The sequence below is a fragment of the Falco rusticolus genome, chromosome 2, assembly GCF_015220075.1.
Source record: "Falco rusticolus isolate bFalRus1 chromosome 2, bFalRus1.pri, whole genome shotgun sequence".
In the NCBI taxonomy this organism is placed as follows: Eukaryota; Metazoa; Chordata; class Aves; order Falconiformes; family Falconidae; genus Falco; species Falco rusticolus.
In genome coordinates, this window is record NC_051188.1 from 121,065,185 (window position 1) to 121,081,773 (window position 16,589).

Below are 16,589 nucleotides of genomic sequence, written 5' to 3' on the forward strand. Positions count from 1 at the left end.
TATGACTGTGTTTTGCCGACAATACTGCAACTATTCTAATTCTGTCTTATTTAGAAAAGTCAAAATAATACATCAAAGAATATCATATTTATTGAATTCTTAAAGTAGTTTTTTTCTGCTTACCTAGACAAAAACTTTTTTTTTTAAGAGTAGTAGTCCAGAAAAAAACCACAAAGTATATTGCCTTAGTCCATAATGGGAAAAAACCCCCCAACAAGTGTATTATTAACTCAAAAATGATTAATTTTCACTGTGAAGACAGGCTGAGAAACTTGAGGCTGTTCAGCCTGGAGAAGACAAGGCTCCAGGGAGACCTTACCAGCCTGCCAGTACCTGAAGGGGCCAACAGGAAGGATGGAGAGGGGCTTTGTACAGGGGCATGTAGTGATAGGGCCAGGGGTGGTGGCTTTAAACTGAAAGAGCAGAGATTTAGATCAGGTGTGAGGAGGAAATGGTTCAGTGTGGGGGTGGTGAGGTGCTGGCAGCAGAGGCTGCCCAGAGCAGCTGTGGGTGCCCCATCCCTGGCAGGGCTCAAGGCCAGGCTGGACAGGGCTGGGAGCAGCCGGGGCTGGGGGAAGGGGTCCCTGCCCATGGTGGGGGGCTGGGGCTCAGTGATGTTTAAGGTCGCTTCCAGCCCAAACTATTCTCTAATTCTCTGATATCCACTGCTGGAATATCTTTTTATGTGTTGGATAGAAGGCTATTGTCATACCTAATTGTTAGAAGTAATGTGAACAAAAATAAGCACATGGCTAGTGTGACAATTCCATTGCATTTGAAAATTTATTAGACTATTCTTGTATAACGCTTATGACTGTATTACAACTTTGAATTTTAAAAATTTCTTTTTTTGACTGCTAATACTCAAATGCTAGACAAATGAAAACTACTGAAACTTGTTTTGCACAGGGAAAGTAATGATTTTTAAGGCATTAAATTCCTTGCTGTAAATTTTCTTTGTAGGGAATCTTAATTACCAAAACCACACGCATTTAACATAGCTTGATAGATGCTTGTACCGATTGTGCAGTGGAAGTTCATTGATTCCTAAAGGTATTCAGCTTTCCACATTTATCCATGTTGGTTTACTTTGGCAAACTGAAGTGGGACAGAAATAAATCTGTAGTAGGACAGAGCAGACACAGCTTTGCAATTTCTAATGTCTTTGTCCCTTTAGCTAAGAATGAAACTCGAGCATGGCCTGCTGAATCCAAAACACCGGAAGTTCAAGAAATCTCCCCACAGTCCCTCCCAGGTAATGAAAATTCTGTTTTTAGAAACTCTGTGTCATATCTTTGCCAAATATACAAACTAAGATTATATCCATCTTTGTGTCGCTTAATCTGCAGTTAAAGGCTGTAGTTGGAAAACAGGAGGATAATGTAGCTGGATTAGTAGCCATGAGTGGTAGATGTGCATAAAAATCTGAATCTGATTTTGGAGGAAAATTTCAAATTATACAATTGTTAGGTTTATAAAAACTCTTAGAATTAGAACCATATCTTTGTGCGGTGCTGGATACCTTGAAATTGTCAAATATGGCAAAACAAGAGTTTTCTTCTGATGCACCTTGAAATTCTGACTTTCATGAAATATATGAAGAAGAAAATCAGAGTTAAGACCATGACTGTGCAAAATGCATGCATGAGATTAAGATGGAGCAGACACAGACAGTAACAGGCTCCGTTTCAGAGATGCAGAGGATGACAGCATGATGTTCCTTTTAGGTTCAGTTTCGAACACATAATTCTTGCCACGCTCTTTCTGTGAACTTACTGGTCCTACTAAAGTAAACGGGAGCTCTTCACATATGTGGAAAAGGAATATGAAATTTGATCCTAGACTCATATTCAAAGTTATGTGTCCGTGAAATGTATGTTGACATGTATATTTGGAAGACGGAAGTTTTTGATCTTCTACTTGTGGCTGAATAAAATATCACTTAATCAAAAGGGCATACTCAGATGTTAATTTCTTACACTGTTCAAAAACATAATGTGAAATTTTAGAACTTGCAAGATTTACTGCCTTCATTTGCTTAGGAAACAAATTAGCTTAACGTAGACAAACTACTTCATCGAGTTATATGAGAAGTATGGCCCTGTATTTTAACATTTGCAATATGAGGGCAAAAAGATTGGAGGGAAATAAATTGTTCAGAACCAAATGAAGGAAGAGTGATTTTCCACCTGATTTATGAACCCACATCTTGGAATTGTTTAAGTAGGAATATGCCTATCTTCATTTTCTGTAGTATGGCTTTTATCCTATCACTGAGACTGAAGTTTGATTCTGCTGTTATTAGAGGCAGTAATTGGCTTCTGCCAACTTCTTTGCTGAATGGGAGAAAGGAGGCTTGAACGGTGACAAGACATTAAAATGAAAAAAGAATTTGAGGAAACAATACAGTGAAGGTTTGCTTAGGTTTACTTTAGTCATATTGTGTGATCTTGCTGGCATTACACTGTTCCATCTGCAAAGTATTTCCTGGCTGGCTGAAATAGTGTAGCACATTATTCCATTGGCATCACACAATTCACACAGATACTGCCCTTAAATATGACTGCATTTATTTTATTCCGTAAGTATATACCATACTTAATATCATCAGACCAACTTGGTCTAAATTAAAAAAAAAAAAGCCCCACCCAAAGAATATGTAGGGAATAAAAGAGATGTAGGATGAAGTAATGCAGCAAAATCATGTAATGATTGGCAACCATCTTTTAGATTAAACAATCCAACTCTTTTTTTCTCTGAAAATGTTTGCAGATTTTATTTTCTACTTCATAGATAAGTGTATTTGCCAAATTCTGGTTTCAACCATCAGTTCCTTTCTGCAAAACCTTCATATGGATATCTCTTTGCTGTTCATACTAAATATTACGAGGAAATCAAAGATGCTTCTCCACTGGAATTTATTATCAAAGGGGGCTCAGAACTTTACAAGTTTAGCATATATGTAATAAACAGCTTGCTTTTAATTGGAAATTTGTGGATGCTTTTTAAAAATATTAAAGAATATTTTTTCCCAATTTTCTTTTGATGTACAGTTTGAGGTCTCTTGTGGACTTAAATTCTGCAGTTATTTTACTAAATTATTTACCTTGTCTAACTCACTGCAGAGCAAGCAAGCTACCAGTATATTTTATAGAACTTTTTTATTTTGTGAAAGTGAGAGCTGGATGCATAGATTTATGTAATTGACTCTCCTGCAAAATCCTAGTCCTCAGGCTTGCATTCATCTAATCAAAATACATCATTCCTTGTGCTGGAAATTACTGTTTAATCAGGTAAACAGTGTGAAGTGTGACACCAGAATTAATATATCACCTCAGGGAAGAGGGAATCAGTCCATTCCATTTCCTTTCCTTTGTGTTCTGTAATCGTGTTTATGTACCTGGTATGCAGTAATTGTAACCGTAAACATTGTCATCTAGACACAGCGCAGAAATGTATGTTTACGGAGTTGGATAGCGTGTTTCATTACACATGATAATAACTGGCAAGTACTGTCTTTTTAGTGACAGATGATATATAACTATTTGTTACAACTAAACATATTCTTACTGCTTTCACATCATTTAGTTATTTACTGAAATGTTCAGAATCATTTTCATCTTCCACTTCATGCTTCCTGTATGGTTTTGCTTCTGTGGCTCTTTCTCTGTGGTCACCATTCCTGTCAGTCATTCTTCGTTGATCACAGCACCAGTGTCTCATGTATGTCATATCTGACATATATGACTATATCACACTATTTACATTAAAGAATGTATTCATTGTGGTTACAGAATTTGAGTTAAAAAGAAAAAAAAAAAAAAAGGAAGTAGCAGGAAACAGGAAAGTGAATCCTTTAAAAGAAAAAAAGTTCTTTGAGTGTAATTTCTGTCTAGCCATTACACATGCAAAAATAACTTGAATATATAAGCATTTGAGCCAGACTTTCACAAGTAACTTAAGATTGCATTTGAGAGGCAGGGTAATGTGGAGGCACAATTAATTGCATTTAGCAATAGGATCCACTTCACTCTATTTCATTCAGACTGGATTCTTTGAGTAAGACATAGCAATTATTTGCTGTGAAAGGTTTAAGGCCTGGTGCCAGAAGTGGCAGCAGACCACTAATTTAAAAGAAGTTCTGTGCTGGAGCAGCTGTTGTGTCATCCGTCATGCAAGAAGGGAAGAAAGGAGCTCGAAGTATTTCAGCAAATGGACTATGTGAAAGGCTCCATGAGCTGGGCTGCTCTTGTGTTCTACTGGGTCCTTGTCAAAGGATGTGGTTTGTGATGTGACTTTTTTTGGGTGTATTTGTCAGCCGGGCATCCCATCATTTTCTTAATTTCAGGCCTCCCCTCCCTTGGCATGCACTTCCATGGAAAGACTGGTTAGTAAGCTCTTTTATGTTTTCTTTTGCCAGGCTTGTTACAGTATTTTCCACTTAGGACTAATTTATTCTTAATACAACAGCACAAGTTCATAATACTTTCCCTGCCCCCTCTCTTCAATTTTTAAAATGCTGTCTAATATACCTCAAAATACCACTACATTTTTTCTCCCAGTTGAGTGAAATGTGAGCCTTTTCATTAACTTCACAGGGAAATTGGAGCTAACTAACAGTTAGAAATATCAGCACATTTGTCTGGGACACAGAAGAACTAATTTTTAAAAAAAAAAAAAAAAAAAAAAGGCAAGTTATTTCTTTACGTAAGGGATTGGACCAGAAATTTATCAAAGCAGTTTTGCAAAATAGAGAATAAGCTTGAAATGAAAAATACCACCTGTGAATCCAAACTAGGGTTAATGTTTAGTAGGAATAACTCCTTTGTTGCCATATTTCCCAAGTTTTGTTCCTCCTGTTCTCCTCCTGGCCCCAGAAGGCTTCCTCTTGTGCTCATGTGGGACATGAGGAGTGATTATTGCTTCCATCAGAATGTCTTAATTCCAGTTGTGGAGGAAGAAAGGAACATGAATGAGAGAGTCAAGAGAAGTTAGAGGAAAAACAGTTTAAGAAATGTTGCCTAAATACATTCTTGCTGTATTCCATGCTGTGATGGTAAAGTAACTTACCTTGCTTGGTTGTGTTAACCATTTACTTTGCAGCTACCATTGAACCAACACATTAAGCCTAGTTTACCTGGTGCCCTAGAAAAGTCAAAGGCATTTCTCTCTTTTTCTCTAATTTAGCTTTTAAAGCCTAAACTTTCTGCTTCCTGTGTCTTGTGTTACAAAAATGTCTGCTGCTGTTTGACATCATCCCTACAATGTTCTGTGCAAAACAGAGGAGAGCTTAGTTTCTTTTGTACCAATTCTGGGCATGCTTTTCCTTGTTCAGCTTGCTCAGTTAACCTAGTTGACAGGAGATATGCTCCATAAGAATGTAAACCATGTGACCTCTAAAAAAACCCAAAGCATAATGAGTTCTAAATTTTGGTATTTGCTTTTGGTGGTTTTGGTTTATGGGGTTTTTTTGTGGGGTTTTTTGTTTGTTTTGTTTTGTTTTGTTTTTTCTTCTTTGTTTTGTTCTTATTTGGGTGTTGGTTTTTTGAATGATTGCATTTCACCAGAAATGTTAATTTTTGAAGTACTTCTGAGGTATGGGTACCGGTTGTTTCTGGGTCTCTCATGGGTGAATTTTCTCCCACAGGCTTCATAGAGATAAATTGCTTTAACTTCTCTGTAGAATGAAAACCTCCTCCCACAGATTACAGTAACAGCACTGTAACTGACAGAAGCTGAATTGAGTCCTAGTAAAGCAGCATCTGTGGAGACTCCAGCTTTTGTGACACTGAAAAGCACCACAGTCCAAAACAGAAAATTCTATAATGTTTGTAACTGTAGAAGCATCTATGCAGCTATTTAGAATCTGGAAAACAGCATGTTTTCTTCAGGAAATAAGAAGCTTATAAACCTACATGATCAGTTCTTGCTTGAAACATGCTCAGTAGATTGTGGAAAAAGCAAGGAGAGCATGCCAGAAAAACAAAAGTAGCTCTCTCCTATTGTATCTCAAAAAGAAATCTTTATTAAACTGAATGAATACTAAAACTTAGTGCTATATTGGTGCTGATCGCCGATATTAAAGATCACCTCTAAATACCAAAATGTGCTAAATACTGTGCAGTTTGCACTGGGGAAGGAATCTTATCATATTCAAGGCTGAGACTTTACTGTCCTCTCTGTTCTGTATCAGTAAACTTTGCCATTTTATAATCTTAGATTACCAGTTCTGTGTACTGTATAACTGATCAAATGCCATGAGACCTCCAGCAAGATGGGAGAAGAAAGAAGTGATCGTGACTTACATACCATAGGAATTAAATGTTATGTGAAACAGCTGGAAGAGTGTAATTCTGCACTAGTTTATTAAAATATGGTCAGCAAGTCAGTTTACATATGTGTAATGGCTGTTTAATAAACTGCTCATGCTTTACTCTGAAGATGTAGAATTAGAATGAGTGAAAGTTAAAAGCGTAATATATTGTTACTAGAAAAAATGAAAGAGCAAAGGTATTACAGGTGAATCTTTATTCTTTCTCTGATAATTTTTTATATTACAAGGATTAAAAAAATTCCAAAATAGCAGGGAAAATATTTGTAAATACACTTTGCAATGTAATGGGTATTGTTTATACTTATGTAAAACTGCAACAAAATAAACCCACAACTTCGTATAGACTTCGCATCTGAAAACAACAATAAATACTAATCATGATGTAGTCAAGCTGCTGCAGAAATAGTTCTAGTCAGGTGGCATAAAATGATGATAAGAAAAACTTTGGGCAGTAGATAAAAGGTCAGAGGGATTCTGTATTAAATAAAGCTTATTTTTTCTAGCTCAGGCTGAGAAAAAACATGGACCTGAGGAATTTAAATCGACGCCTAAACCCGAATTGGTGCAAACTCAAAACATACTGGGTAACTAATTTTGCTGCTTTTTACCTTCTTTGTACATTAAATGCTTTTTTTCACCTCCAGCAGAATTTTTCTTCTACTTGCTGGATCCCCTTTGTATTGACTCCAAAGGAAGTCCTAATTAAAATTTCTGGTTCCCTTCATGTTTCCAGCAGCTGACACATGAAACAAAAAGCAGGATGCATCTAGCTCTGGCTGAACTGTGGCTGTTATATGTGTGATTATTGCTAGCAGATTTGACTGGGTGATTCAATATTATTTTTCAAAGTAATGCTTTCTGTTTATCTGACCTGCGTGATTGACATCACATAAAATTTCCATCAGTAAAATCAACATCAATGATAGAATTGAAATAATGACCTCATTGATTTTCTTCTGAAGACAGGTCCATTTAGGCAACATCAGCAATGATGCAGAAGGAAAATTTTATATTGCCTGTTTATATAATTGTATTTACCCTGGAGGAAAAAAAGAGCTCTACTGATATTTTTTCAGAGATGTCTCAGAATGAGAGATTTGTGATCTAAATAGTAGTATTGTTAGTTTTATCATTTGGAGCAGCATCTACTTACTTCTGGTATTCAGAATTCTAAATTCTCAATGTTGATTATGTTGCCTGAATTTTAATCCCCAAACCATGCAAAATTATGAACACAAATCTAAACTTGAGGTTGTTGGGGTTTTTTCTAAACTTTGATTATATTTTTCTAAACCACAGATGGCATGCATATACAGGATGATGTATGGTAAAGTTAAAAATCATCAGCATTTGCAGGACTGAAAGACAGACCTTCACATGAAGAGGACTGCTAGTGCTTCTCAAGAAATGTATTTTTACATAATCCTATTGATTCATGTTAATGTCATACTCTCTCTTTTGTTTTCTTTTTCATTTACAGTTGCAAGCAGATTTCCAGATTTTACTGAAGCTAGATCATCAGTCAATCTAATTGTTAATAAGTTGAATCAGTTTTGGGTCTTTTAAGCATCATCAGCCTTGCTTGTTTTTTGCCATGCTTTTAAAGATGAAAATATGGAATGTAATCAACATGGGTCACTACTTAATTTCAAACTAGGTGGTCATAGTTACTGATGGATGTTCATTATCGAAATCCTGTGATTGATGGATCTTTATATTACAGTTAGGGAAAACGTGATTTTGTTCATATTCCACATACCTTTTTAATTGACAACGTAATGTGGTTTTTTTCCTAGGCTGGAACTATTTTTCTTTTTCATTAAAAATCATTGGTTTCAGGAGTGAGTGGTTTATAAGCCGAAAAATAGATCCATACTGTGTCTTGTAATATTCTTAATCAAGTAAAGCCTTGATTATTTCTTTTATCATAGTTCCTAATGAAATACAGACACTTCCTTCTGGATCCAGAATCTCTGATGCTCCAAAAAGTCCATTGACAGAACTTGGTAATTACTTTCTTTGTAAATTTGAGTAAGCTTCAGTGGAAAATTATCTAATTCTTTTGTTGTTTCTGTGGCTGGTAGGTTTAAATGCTTCAGCTGCTATAACCTAATTCTGTAGGTAAAGTAGGAGCCGTTAGCAAATTTCTTCTTTCATTCTAAGTCTGGTTTTGCTTTATTGTCATGACAGGATGCTCCAAATCAATGCTTCATTGTAAAAAACAAACAAACAAAAACTCGTGAGGATATTTGGGCTAACTTTTATCTATGGAGCAATGATGGCAATTTATACTTAGCTAAAATTGCTGCTTTTAGTTTTGTGATTTACTTGGAAGTACCCCATAAGCTTCTGAGACTGTATTTCAGAGTTGGGAGTACTGTTCTAGCCAACATCAGTTCTGTGTGTTTTCATATAGTTTGCCAAATACTTGTATATTTGGTTAAAGTAGTGCCATAATTTATAGATTTTGTTGTGGTTTAAATATTCATAAAGTTTGCTTGTTTCTGGATTCATTAGTTGTTTGGCGAGGAACTTCAGGACACTTTGGGAAGGTCTGATATTTAAGGAAGTATGGTGGTACTCACATTTTCAAAATAGGTTTACCTGGGTTAGGGTCAAAATGTTGGGGTCAAAATCTTATTGCAAGAGGAAACACTCCTTTTCTTTCTTTCTTTTTTTTAAGTTATCTTTTATATAGCTACACATTTACATGTATGTTTATATGTATAGACATATGTATTTACCTATATGCATATGTCTCTATGTGTGTGTAGATATATGTATAAAGCCAAGAATTTATTGTTAGTGTAATGGAAATCTATCTATTTCAAGATTCTTATCTAATTCGAGAGTCACCATTAGTCTCGATTTAACTCTTGCAGTAAAAGAAAGAATATTAATGTATGTAGAGTACTTCCATACAGAAAAAGCCTCAATAATATCTGTAACATAATTAAAATAGTAACCCACAAGCTTCTTAGTTACTGCCTTTTTCCCCTGGTGTTTTGCTCACCCTTCCAGTGTACCTCTGGGTCCTAAGCTTGGTGATTTCATGCTTGTGTTAGTGATGAGTGAGGATGTTTCAGCAAGTTATGCGCATCTGGAGTCCTGTGTTGGGAGGACTGTGACGTTCATGTTGATGATTTCTTCCTTCTCTCTCTTCTTCTGCTGAAAGACACCTTAAATCTGGTTTTAAACATATATGGTGCCATTTGTGTTTGTTAGATACTATTTCTGTGTTCTTGTTACCTCTAAAGTAAATTTTGTCTGGCTCCAGGTGTGTAGTTTTTCTAACTGATCATTGCTGAGCTCTTTATGGCATGGCGTCCCATGCCTGTACTCATCCACACCATATCTGGTGTCTCCCCTTCTCAAGACCTCTGCTTTCATAACAGGCCTGTATTTCTCTGCACTGTGTCATTGTGTTAGTCACAGCTGTCTCATCCTACTGAAACAATGCTTGTTGGCGCTAGCTATATAAACAGCAATTACACTAGTTAACTGGAGTGACCTTGGATCAGTATGGAGTTATATTTCACTAAGCATTGCTCAAGAAGTTATCAAGTAATAGACAGCATACTTATATTTAATTCAGTCTGCCAAATTTTAAAATATTTTCCAGGAATAGCTCTTTCTGAAATGCATATTTGAACCAAATTCTCAAGAACATGAAAAATTACGTTCACAATTTGTTCTTAATTGACTACAACTTTTGACAGCTCTTTTCCAGATATGTTTGAGTGGATGGGGATACATACTTGCTTTCACTGTAGTGAAAGAAATTTGGCTAAATCCAGTTAGAGACAGCATTGGAGAGAGAGAGAGAGACTCGATGATTTAAGAACCTATTTGCGTAAATATAACTGAAAATCTGAAAATTATTAGGAATGGGAAGTATTTTTGCTTTCTGCTGGGGAATAAGAACATAATCCTATGTTTGTCTCAGTGGTAAAGGTAAAATAGTAAGAACACTTGAGGCAAAATAATTTTCATTCAAGTATTTATTCTGCTTTTGTTCTCATGTCTTCCATTCCTGCCGTGTAGTTCTACTTAGCAAAAATGGGATTTATTGTGTGAGGCTGGGCCCAGCCATTGGGTCAGCTGGAGCATCTGTGCTCCCCATGAAGTCAATGCTGAAGTCAAAGATACTCTGTGAGAGTGGGGAGGGGGGTCATACAGAGGAGATTTCTCTGCACTGTGCCTCTGCATGCCTTGAATCACCTGCTGTCATAAAGTCAGCAAAGAAAGCAAAATTTAATTTCTGAAGTTTGAGTGTGTGTGACCTGTATTCTGCCCTAGTTCCCCTGAAGACTTTTTTTCTTTATTTTTCTATCTCAATTGTACCAGAGGGAGACATCTCCATTGTTTTATAAACTCTCTGTGTGGTCGGTATATTTTGAATTCAAATGTTTCTGAAAAGATAGCTTTGTTAACATGTCTTCAATGTTCTGATGCCTTTGGGAGATCTCTCATAGTTCTTAGTGGATGTAAATGGATTGATGGAAGCTTTTGCCAAAAGCTGTGAGTCATACAGCTTTTGTTGTTGAAATTTTCTTCTCTATAAATATAGAATAGAATAGTTCCAGTGGGAAGGACCTACAGTGATCATCTGGTCCAAGTGCTGAGTCCAGCTATATCAGGATGGAAACCTGAGATCATTTTTGTTAATGTGATAAGCTAGATTGAAAGTAAAGGGGAAAGCAGATCGAATAAATGAAGTAAGTGTTCACTTTTTGGCTTATATTCATATAGCCTACCTTAGAAATGAACCCTACACCTAGTTGTTTGAATGTTTTTCTCAGTCTCAAGCATTCAGAGAAGTTTAATTTAAAAATTCTGATTAACTGTTTTTCAAAAAAACTCATCCTGGTAAAGACCAATTAAAAATACAGTTGGAAAATTTCTCTTTCAAATATATTGTAACCTACATGGGCACAAGTGACTGGTGCAGATAAGTTTACTGGAAAATACTTACTGGCCTGTTCACCCAGTTGAATAGGATCGGTTTCTTACAAGCAAGACTGTAGCACAAAACCTACATGAGGTGGAAACTCATTCATGATGGCCTTTAGGTAAGAATGCCCAATTCCACCTTGATTCCCTGTTTCAGTTGGAGCACACCCCAGGTTATCTATACTTTGAAATGTTATCTATGCTTTGAAGTGAAGTAACCATAAGGTCTTTGTAATAGTCTTCATTACAGCATAACAGATAAAAGATGCTGTTAACTAACGTCCATGATTATTTTACTGACTTCATTGCACTGCTGTTTTTTTTTAATATTTTCCCATTACACGTCCTCTTGAAATAGTTACATGTAATAGTAACCAGTTTATACAGACCTGTGAGTGCTATGAAGATCAAATGGATTGTGTTTGGGTTGCTTTGCTGTGAGGAAAAACCTCTTCAGTAATATAGATTCAGTCTGATTAGATAATGCATGCCTAAGTTTGAATAGGGTAAAAATTATTACGAAGAAGAGACATTCAAACCAAACAAAAACTTGCTAGTTACAGTTAAAATTAGATTTTGTATGACTTGCAAGGGGAGTGTCTCAGTATCATAATTTTTTTTTCATTTTTGCTTTTAGCTACTCAGGGTCCAGCCTTGAAATCCGTATCTATACTTTCTGCGGAAACCAGAGAGATGGAGACGGGTAATCAGCAGATTAGTTCCATAATTTTTTTCCGTTATTTTAGCATCACGTAGAACTGCAAATGGTAATTTTAAGATCTGCTTTAGAGTCTTGGCTACCAACACTCACAGAGAACTGCTTATTCACCATCCCTGTGTCTGTGTAACCAGCTGACAAACATACTTGTTAATGGCTTAAAAACTGCTTAAAGACAGTGTTGTGGTATCTCATCATTAGCTTCTTTCTTTTCGTATAGCTGCAGCGCTTATTCCAGAATTTAATAAGATAAAATTGCTTACTGAGAAGAATTCTTTTGGGCATGTGGAACTCAAATTTCAAGGCCAGAAGACTGTATTGTAAGCCATCATCTCCTGTTGCCATGACAGAGTTGTCTCATGTCTCACTTTCAGGCCATCTGCCGTGTTGCTTAGCTTTGCATTAGCATCATCTGGAATTGCACAGCCTTCACTAAGCTATTTGATGCTAATCCATTAAGTCACAGGTGTCTCAGCATTTTAAGCTCAGATTCTTTTTTCAGCTTTTGAGGAAACAAAGGCTGTTTCTTCAGGATCCAAAACATCTGGTACCACAGAAGTGCAACCAACCAGATCTAGTAATGATTTCTCATAAGATTAATCCTCTTGACAGAATTTTCGGAGGAGACATAGTGCCTCTCATTAAATAATTTGTTCAGTTTGACATAAATGTAGAATAACTGCAGGTATGGAAGTACCGTATCAAATAGGAGGTTTCTTTATGACATTTTGTAACTAGTAGTTTGAAGATTTTTCCATATTTGGCTACAGCATGTAATTCTTACCTTTAAAATGAAATCCAACCTACAGTGAATACTAAATTAAAATAAGCCTATCCACACCTGAGTTTCATAAGTGGAATATCCTGATTTACTGCAATACTCAAGAGTCCTAATAAATGAATGGAAACTGCGGAAATTTCAGCATCTTTTGAAAACGTAGCTCTTCTGTATAAACATAGATATAATTTTAAGTGCCCAGATTTCAAAACTGGCACTACAGAAACATGTCATTGAAGATTCAAACACTGGCTAGTTGGTCCTTAGAAAATTTCTATGATGTGCTTATCACAAGTGAAACATATTTTATAAGTGAGTTTGTAAGAGCTAGTTATTTACTTGGGGCCACTGACAGTTATCCAAAGGAAAAAAAAATAGTGAGATGAGAGCCAGTTGGAAAGATGTCACATTTTTAGCATGCCAGTAGTATAATGCCTGATGCATATGCTTTTGAAATAATTTAAATTTTGCAGGAAATCCTTTACTAGGATTGCAACTTTCAGCCTTTTTCATATCTGACAAAAGACAGTTTATATGTTTCATTTGGTACAGTTCCTGCTTTGTTATCCTTTTTCCTTCTCCAGTTTCAGCAGCAGGATATCCTCCTTCTTGATCCTCGAAATACTAGACAAAAATTCCATGCAGTCCCAATTCACTAATTTTTATTCATAATTTGTTCTCCTTTTTTCAGCAGCCTTGTATTTCTCCTTTTTAGCTCTATAGGACAACTTCTATTTGTGCAATTCTGCTAACAGTTTGGTCATTAGCTGTATTATGTGTCTGTGCATTAATGCATGTTTTTGGAAATTTTTTGCAAGTCATACTTAATATGTACATTTCAGAGTCTACCTTTCTGCAGAATGTAGTATGTTAAATGTTACCTAGAAGTTTCTTCAGCTCATAAAAGAATATGGTGCTGTGGCATGATGGTTATTGTCACTTCAAAACAATACAGCGATGATTTTTGGTTTTATTTTCCAGCTTCACGTGACTTTCTTGCTGTTACTTCTGCTCCCCAAACTTTTACAGCTTCAGAAATACCAGACACTGGTAAATTATAGTAATGTTATTTCAGAAGCATACCCTTTTGTTTGTTTGTTTGGTGCTGAAAAGTTTATTACTGCTTCCATGTTGATGATTTCAGACAGTTGGGTCTCACCCTACGTATTAGTTTTTCAAATCCTGTAACAGCAGCCTTAATCCTGGGATCTGGCAGAGCAGAGGTTTAAAGCAAAAATGCAGCTAGCTCACAGAGCCTGAATAATGCGCTATTGATCAAATGCGTGTGTCAGGAAGAGATTTAAATTTTGCAAGGCTTAAGACTGTTACAGTTGTGATTGTTTTCTTTCTCTCTTTCTTTCTATCTGTTTTTCAATGTCCATATACATTTTGCTGTTATTTTTCCTATGTATTGTCTTAAAATAAGAAAGTAAACACATCTCAGGCCAGCCCCTTCTGACTAAGCTAGACTTTGGGTATTAGCTTTGGAGATAGGTTGTTTTTCCTGTAGCCTTTGACATGTGAGAATGCTTAAGCCTTTTATGTACATACTTGTTCATGCTCAAGCCGTGCTGAAGAGGTGAGGGCAATGGGGAAGGTGGAGGAGAAAGGAAAGCAGTTCATTGCCCAAAACCTTACTCTGAGCCTACTAAGTTCTCTGCTGTATAACCTACTGGTTCTTGGCAATCCCAATACAGTTTTCAAAGAGTTCAGTTTTGTTGCACTGTTCTATAAAGCACCCTAATCCTAGGAAATTATTTTAAATCAGGTTAGTTCATTCTGTTATATGGAACCAAATCTGTTATATGGGACCTGAGACCTGGGACCAAATCTGATTGAAAAAAAATGGGCCAAAACAAGGAAACTGCATAGAGTTGAGTGACTTAATGAAGTGGTACTGAGAATCTTCCATCTCCTGAAATCACAGTTTTTCCAAGTTTTCTGAAGAATTCTTAACTTCATGGAAAGATATATTATAAGTTGTATAGCTGTTTTTTTCAGGTGCTGTTTAAGGCAAATGCATGTAAAACTATATATTGTTTTTCAAAGTCTTTGTGAACATTTGCACACATGGCAAAACTTGAGTAACATCTTCAGCTAAGTAGTTAGTAAAGGTATTTAAATACTTAGAAAAAATAAGCTTAATTTTATAAATAAATAATAATAAAAAATAATACTCTGAGAGAAATGGAAGGTAAAATTTCTCTCCCTCAAATCTTCCTCCTTAATTTATTTACATGAAGTTATTTCTCAGGTATATTTACTTTTTTTTTTTTTTGTTTTCCTGCAGCTAGTGATACTCCTGAGTTGGAAATATCCAGGTCCATAATTACTACAGAACCTCAGTTGTTAGAAACAGCACTGGGTAAAATTGATAATATGATTTTATTTAGTTTCTAAATATTTTGTTTTCATTTTTATCCTTGCTGCTATTTTTGGAAGCTTTGCGTTGCTTTAGTTGTCACCATCCCAGTAATTCATACCACTTACTGCTGCCAATAACTAGATTCTCATTTGCACACATCATTCATCTTTGTGTATGGGGGATTGGGGGCATAGAGGTGGCTCCCCTTTAGTTGGTTGGGTTTAGTTTTCTCATTATTGAGGTTCCCAGCTGTGGACCTGCCTTTCTCAGTTTTTGATTTGTTTTGTTTTGGGGTTCTTTTTCCTGTGCTGAGAGAAATTAACTGAAAGGGAATTAAGCGCTTAACATGTATTTCTGTATAATTTTTCCACAATCAGGTTGTTCTGATTAGCTTTATATTGCCTGGCCCACTGAGTATTTCCTGGATCACAAGGTGTTTTCTTACTACCTGCAATTCTTTATGTGCTAAGATTATTAAGTAGTAATAAAAATTCTCATTATTATGAATAATTAGGTCACATGCTTTCCACATTAAATTTCATACCAGCTTAACAGTTCAGGAGACACAGTAATGCCTAGCTGATTTGCAAGCAAATTTCCCTGTGCTTCTATTCTAACAATGTAACATTTGTCTGCTGAGTCCTGTGCTACCCATAGTTGCTCTGAGGCAATTAAGCCTTTTAACGCATGATTATCTTTTTGGATTTAGGTGAAAGGAAACCTCTTTCTTCAAGATCCACAACATCTGGCATGCCAGAAATGCCACTAACCTCAGCTGGTAATGATTTCTCTCTTCATTGTAGCTCTCCTGACATCTAGGCAGTCTCTCAAAAGACACGGCAATGCTTTGCTAAATGGAGGAGGGTTTCTGACTTGCTCTGTATAAAAGTGTAACTGGAGAGAGTTGTATCTGCTGCAACGTTTGAGAAATTTGGAATGAAATGTTGGAATGATAAGATAAATTTTTCTTATGTTTGTGAACGATTAGCTAGATTGTCCTACGGGGTTGTCATCCAGGTTTTCTTGTGTAGGATTGTTTACATATGAAGGCTTGCTATTTGGAATGGTTAAATAACTTCTAACATGTCAAATTTGGTCCTTTTGCACATTGGATGCAAAAGTTTTTTCATGTGTGGAAAAAGATTTAGCTGCTGTTCACCATGGGAAAATGCCAGATACTAATTTGGTTAGTGAGTCATTGAATGTTACTAGAAAAGGTTCATGTGGAAGGGACCTTAACAAAATAATTTCAGTTTCCAAAGGTTGGGAATATCCGAAAATCCCACAGAAATCTCTAGAAACCATTACCTTATTGCCACCAACTTTATCTTTGTGCATGGTTGAAAACTGTCACCAACAATCTTGTCTCCCTTACATTCAGAGTCAAGCGAAGATGTGCAGTGCAAATGACTAAACACAAACTAGGTTTTTCACTGCTTTA

At 36.1% G+C, this 16,589-nt stretch overlaps 1 protein-coding gene across 1 annotated transcript in view; it reads left to right on the forward strand.

Moving 5' to 3' along the window:
- LOC119143563 (ABI family member 3 binding protein) overlaps nt 1-16,589 on the forward strand; it is a 144,031-nt gene that overhangs the window by 38,947 nt on the left and 88,495 nt on the right. The window contains exons 10-14 of the mRNA XM_037377939.1: nt 1,178-1,255; nt 6,838-6,918; nt 8,266-8,340; nt 15,074-15,148; nt 15,858-15,926. Coding sequence (XP_037233836.1) covers nt 1,178-1,255; nt 6,838-6,918; nt 8,266-8,340; nt 15,074-15,148; nt 15,858-15,926 — 378 coding nt within the window. The remainder of the gene's footprint in view (nt 1-1,177; nt 1,256-6,837; nt 6,919-8,265; nt 8,341-15,073; nt 15,149-15,857; nt 15,927-16,589) is intronic.